The 6,045-nt window shown below is 38.5% G+C and overlaps 1 protein-coding gene across 8 annotated transcripts in view; it reads right to left on the bottom strand.

Annotated features, from left to right (window-relative positions):
- Positions 1-4,744: 4,744 nt before the first annotated feature.
- LOC109097488 (membrane-associated phosphatidylinositol transfer protein 2) overlaps positions 4,745-6,045 on the bottom strand; it is a 61,019-nt gene continuing 59,718 nt past the window's right edge. For all 8 annotated transcript variants that reach the window (XM_042765573.1, XM_042765577.1, XM_042765576.1 and 5 more), the window contains one exon: positions 4,745-6,010. In XM_042765573.1, the coding sequence (XP_042621507.1) occupies positions 5,669-6,010 (342 nt within the window). In that variant the 3' untranslated portion in view covers positions 4,745-5,668. The remainder of the gene's footprint in view (positions 6,011-6,045) is intronic.

Here is a 6,045-nt window from a genome sequence, read left to right as displayed (position 1 = left end):
AATACATATGTAGGCCTTATTGCAACAACTTCACAATAAACTACTAGATTTCAGTGAGAAACGTGTCAGTGAACAAACGACACATGCTTAATCAGCTCAGATGAACAGGCCAGAGTAGGACAGATATATAAAGGAGGACAATTTCGTTACCATATAGTGTTTTGTTTACATTTTGAGGAATATGTGAAAGTGGTCATTATAACATTCAGGCCACTGTCTCATTTTTTAAAATGCTATTTATTAAAGCATCAGTGTTTTTTTAATGTTCCCCGTCAATGCTTTGAAAGTTTTTGTTCCCGTCTCGTATTGGAAGTTTGTGTGACGAGGGGAATCTGGATCTGTACAGGACTCAGTGTTTCAATGTATTGCGTTGCTAAAATAAAGAGCCATCCAAAGATGTCATTCTTCTGGTGTTATTATTCAGAAAAAAAAAAAAAAAAAACCTGATTCTGTTGCAGAGAACTGAAGTGTGGTTATTTTATTGGCTTGTGTTTTTTACATTTGGTATCATTAAAATTGTTGCGTTAAATTAAAAAGTCTTACAAAATTCATCTTGTATTATTTAATAAAATAATTATTACAAAGCAGTTAAATTTTTCAGCCAAATGCATACAGAATTTTCAGTGCATCCCTATAATGATTTGTTCACATATGTTTCATTAAAAACATTAATTCAATTTATGATGCATAACTGATTCATAATTATTTTTTTATAATTTTGTAATTGGGTCATTGGATTAATGTTTTTATTTTTTTTATTTTGTTTTTTTTTTTTTTTTTTTTTTTTTAAGAAATAAAGATAACCATGTATAGTGATGAAAACCAATATATTAAATGTCACAGATGTGTATTTAGTGAGTAATTCACTATTTTGTAGAGGGGCAAAATGACAATTTTTGAATCTAAAATCGACTTCAGAAAGCTGACAGCATCATAATATTTTTTCACAGAGATATTAGTAAAATCTTTTGACTTTAGCAATCTTTGTTTGTTATATGCCACCAGTGGCAGTTCAAAAATGGGGGGAAAACACTTTTCAAGTTTTTCTCAAAAGTTTGCATGCCTGTAACACAATAAGTATTAAAGATACTTTAATGCCCTTTTAGATATTGGGTCTTAACTTTCCTTTTGGTATTTTCATTTTAAAGGCCTTTCGTGGCAATTTTCTATTTCAATAAAGGTATGAAACAAAAGTCTATTTAATATTTATATTCTTGCAAGAAAAGTTAAACAGTCATACAGTCATCCAAGTTGACTGAAGAGTGCGACCAAGAGGAAACACCCCAACTCAACATTTATACCTCCATCAAATTTGGATGCTTTGAGCTCATCCAATCATAATGCATGTTCAACATATATGTCCATTTAAGGTGTCCAACTATGTCCTCTAGAAGTCTAGATGCATTTCTAAGAATCCAGGATGTCTAAAAAGCTAAAAAACATTTCCTGTCTCACACTTGTCTTGCACTTAAATTTCTTGTTATCTCTCATCTCATGACAAACTTAAGCACAATAAAGGGTTAGTTCACCCATAAATTAAAAATAGTCCATGAATTAATCACCCTCAAGGCATCCTAGGTGTATATGACTTTCTTCTTTTAGATGAATCCAGTCGGAGTAATATTAAAAATTGTCTTTGATCTTCCAAGTTGTTTTGACTTTCTTCTTTTTTGTTTATTGGGTGTGTTTAATGTTGATGATTTTTTTTGATATTAATATCAATATAGTAATATTAAAAATTGTCTTTGATCTTCCAAGTTGTTTAATGGCAGTGTTAAGTGTCAAACTTAATAATGACGTTAATCTAGCTTGTGTGCATACGCCACTCAGAAGTGGTGAACACGGAAGCACAGGGGAGAGATCAAAACAACGGCCACTAATTAGAAGTATATACAAAATGAGGATTTGTAAAGAAGAATGTCGGAGGATTTCGATATAAGCCATGAGGAGACTGGTTTTCCTTTGCTGAAGTAAGGAAACTTTGCTTCCTTTGATCCTGTTAACAAAAGTTGGTTTTCACGAGACTCACGGGCGCATGCGCAACGCTGACCTCATACATCATCCTCCCGCTGCTTCCGTGTACAACTGTTGGCGCAAGCTAGATTAAAGTGATTATAACGTTTTGAATATGGATATTTTTCTTACAAAAATGCATCGATTCACCACAGGAGGCCTTTGTTCACCCTGAGCTGTATGAGACACTTATTTTACGGATGGGCACTTTTTATTTCACTTCTTTTGGACTGATGCACTGCAAAACTCGCTGAGTGCCATGAAACAGCCTGAAAGATCAAAGACCATTTTTAATATAACTCCAACTGGATTCATCTAAAAGATGAAAGTCATATACAGCTAGGATGACTTGAAGGTGAGTAATTTATGGGCTAATTTTCATTTTCGGGTGAACTAACCCTTTAAATGGCACTGGGATTAAATATTGTAATTTTAATGGGCTTCAGTAGGGACATTTTTGGTCCAGTTTTTTTTTTTTCTGTATCTAGTGTAAATTAGATTTTTGAAAGTAAATGAGTCAAATATTAAAATACACATTTTTGGCAAAAATATTTCTGTTTGCATTAACAGCCAAAAAAACAAACAAATATAAACTGACTACATATTTTCAAAAGACAGAAAACAAGAATATAAAAAAATTATAATCCTTCTGAGCTTTTACACATTGATAAAGCATGATAAATCACAGAAGATGTGAACAGTTGTCCAACTGTATTTAATCCACAGTACATACAGTTATACATATGAGAGCACTGAACCACCGACCTGGTAAGAAAACTGTAAAGGAGCGAGTCAGTCCAGGGCTGCGTTTCCCAAAAGCATCGTAAGTCTTAAGTTGATCGTAGAACCATTGTCAGCAATATAATCGACTTAGGTTTACGATGCTTTTTGGAAACGCAGCACAGATCAGTACGTCAACAGGAATGTAAAATGAACCTGCAGTACATCTCCATTCATCATTGAAAATTTGCTGGGAAAGTGATTCATTTGAAATTATTTGCACAGCAAGTTTTGGCAACAAACAAGATGGGCATAAAACTTTCACTTTCACTTAATATTCAAATACTCAGATGTCAGTTTAAAAAAAAATAAAATGATTGGATTTGGGATTAACGCTAAGATCATTTAAATATTTGGTAGTAACAATTGATATGATAATCTATATAGACAACAGCATATTCGTAATCACTATAAACTGGAGGTTTGTAGTGTGGCCCATTATTGAAGAGTACAGGAAAGTGTACGAAAGCTCTTCTGTGACATGCAAAGTACAAAAGTGGCTATAATCTGGTTTATCTGAGGATATAATACTCGTACAACGGCCCACAAGCGAGGCCGCGGATGTTTAAATGGATATTTGCTGTGTAAAAACTGTTTCACGAATGTCGATCACAATTTTGTATGATTCCCTGCGATGGATGCATCTACAATTTGGAAATAAAACTCAATGGAGCGCATCAGCTTGCCCAGCATTGGTGGAAAACAGCTTGAAAACAGGTCAGTTCAGATGGCAAGAGTGTGTGTGGAATAACACAACGGAAATTAGCAATTTCCAGATTGAGAATTTGTTCAGTGGTTAACATTCAAATCATAAACCAACAACCAAGATGATCTAGATATCAGCGGTACAAGTTCATAAACCTTTCAACATATTCAACTGAGAACCCTGATGTCTAGTACCAAACTAGCACCAATTTAAATTCAGTTGTTTGGAGCAAATTTATCACAGGACCACATTCACAATTCCGATTCACATTACGTGGAAATTTGAATGCGATAAACCGGTTTCCAGAGTATGAGGTCTCCAGAAGGCTTGCAGAATAAGAGTTTTTGTACACGTGTAGGTGCGTGTGCTCCTTGCCTTGTTTGTTTGCTGAACTGATTGTCCGTGTGGTGGCGTCGTCGTCTAGAGTTTTGCTACGGAAACACTCTCAATGATTATGCACAAGGAGACACATCATTGGTCCGTTAAAAGAAGCATTTCAGAACTGTTGGACAAAAGAATAAAGCAACACATGGAAACCTGAAATATCCATCATCTTATGGAGCTACAGAAATAAATAAATTCTGACCGTAACATACCCTATTTAGTGAAATTTACATCTTTACAGTATCTACACTGTTTGAAGGTCCATTCAGAACATCCGCTCCGGACGAAGGCCGCGTTCAAAGCCTCCTGGTTCGATTCGAAGAACAAGTCCGCACATGCAGCATGGCTATTCCAGTGTGTTCATGATACAGAAACAAACCGCGTACGGTTTCATGACTGTCCAATCTAAAATCGCAAAAATTAAAAGCACAATTTCTATATACCTCAATCACTTACATATGAACATATGGACAATATCATTGATAACTGAATTTTAAAGGACTGAAGTTGATCTAAAATTATCTAAAATCTTAAAAACATTACACATGTGCCATCAAAACGCTTGGGGAACGTTGCTACAATGCACTGGAAACATCAGACTTGTTCAGGTTCCTATGATCTGCCTGGATTTGGCACATTTCTTGCGTTTTCTTTTCGCTGTTTCCTATATATAATCGTTTATATGTGCACAAAATACCCTGCCATAAATAATAAGGGTCATGTACTATACGTGAACATTATGTAGCGACATGAGATGGTAACAAAGACCTCCACTGTTCCACTAGTGCAAAAAAACAATGAGGTTATGCAGTTGCAATAGTTGCAGAATTTCGGATTTAATAGTTTTTGGTTTTGGGCGTGGTCGGGATAGCAAGTGGAGCGACTCGCTCCCCGATCACCCGGGAAATGAGTGCAAAGGGTTTCGAGAGAAAATGAGAGCAAAATCTCGGAAAAATTGTCCATTGTCGTCATGCAAATACAGCGAGCTGCACGGTGGAAAAATTCTCTCCACGTCGACAGCAACAGCGGAAAAGTTTTACTTCAGCAGATGTGGCGTGTGCTTACGGTCGAGTTTGGTGGCTCAGAAGTGAACAAAACAGCAAAAAGAAAAAACGTGACCCAGCAGCCCATGTCGAGGTGGCATCCCGGAGGTATTGCAAGCAGATGGCCTTGTAAAGGGATAGCTGTTCCTTTGAGAGTTCGTTCGTGCTCTGAATAAGAAGTTAAGGCCTCTGATGACCTGCAGACAGAGTTTGGTATGACGTGATTTGATCCTTATTGCCAAATGCTGCTGGGATTCGGCTCGGAGAGGCTGCCGGGATGGGCCGGCCCAACAGAAACCAATGAGAAGAGGGATGTGAAATGGCCTCTGGGTCTTATCAGCTCCTCGAGTTCATGGCTGCCCTGAGCAGGTAAGAGGAGGCACGTATTTACATGTGTGGGAATCTCTGCGGACACCAGAAGGGGAATTATAGGAAAAGCGGAAAAAGTCCATACCCACCCAACGATCCGTTTTTCAGTCCCAACAGTACATTCAATCAAGTCAGAGGTGAGGGCCATGACCCAGGGCCATGCTTAAGGCGCTAGATTTCTGGAAAATATTTGGCTGCCGGACTAAAAAAACTGAATCATGAATGAAGACAATTCCCATGCAACAATAGTAATGCCGTGAGGTTCACTCACAGAGTCTGTTGTAATACTGTGAGATTTCGTTGTGTCCGATCCTGCAGCCCCATGTGCCTCCAGAACGAAGTGTCTCCAGAATTTGGACCTGGTGGGTGGGGCCTATTTTGGGCTCAGGGCTCCGCCCTCTAGTTTGCTGGGTCGGCCCCAGCAGCCGGCGGCGATGCTCATGCTCCTCTGGGCACGTTCCGCACGCTCGCGGTCACATTCCGATTGGCTCTGTGCACGTTCAGGACGTCCTATATGCACGGGCGGTGTGGAGGATGTGGGTTGTGAGGAAATAGTGCGCAACAGGTGATTGCGCTTCCGCAGGAAATCCCCACTGCCGCCAAGCCCAAAACTTCCTTTCCGCAGGACCATGCGAGTGCTGGCAGTCTTAGGGGGTCTGGATCTCTGATTGTACTCCAGCTGGGACAGGTGAGACGCGTAGCCATCGGCAATGAACTGTTGAGAGAGAGTAACTGGTCAGTGAAAATGCA

The sequence above is a fragment of the Cyprinus carpio genome, chromosome A10 (genome assembly GCF_018340385.1).
Source record: "Cyprinus carpio isolate SPL01 chromosome A10, ASM1834038v1, whole genome shotgun sequence".
NCBI lineage: Eukaryota > Metazoa > Chordata > Actinopteri > Cypriniformes > Cyprinidae > Cyprinus > Cyprinus carpio.
The sequence above is the reverse complement of the archived record's forward strand: the minus strand, read 5'-3'. Positions and strand labels throughout refer to the sequence as shown.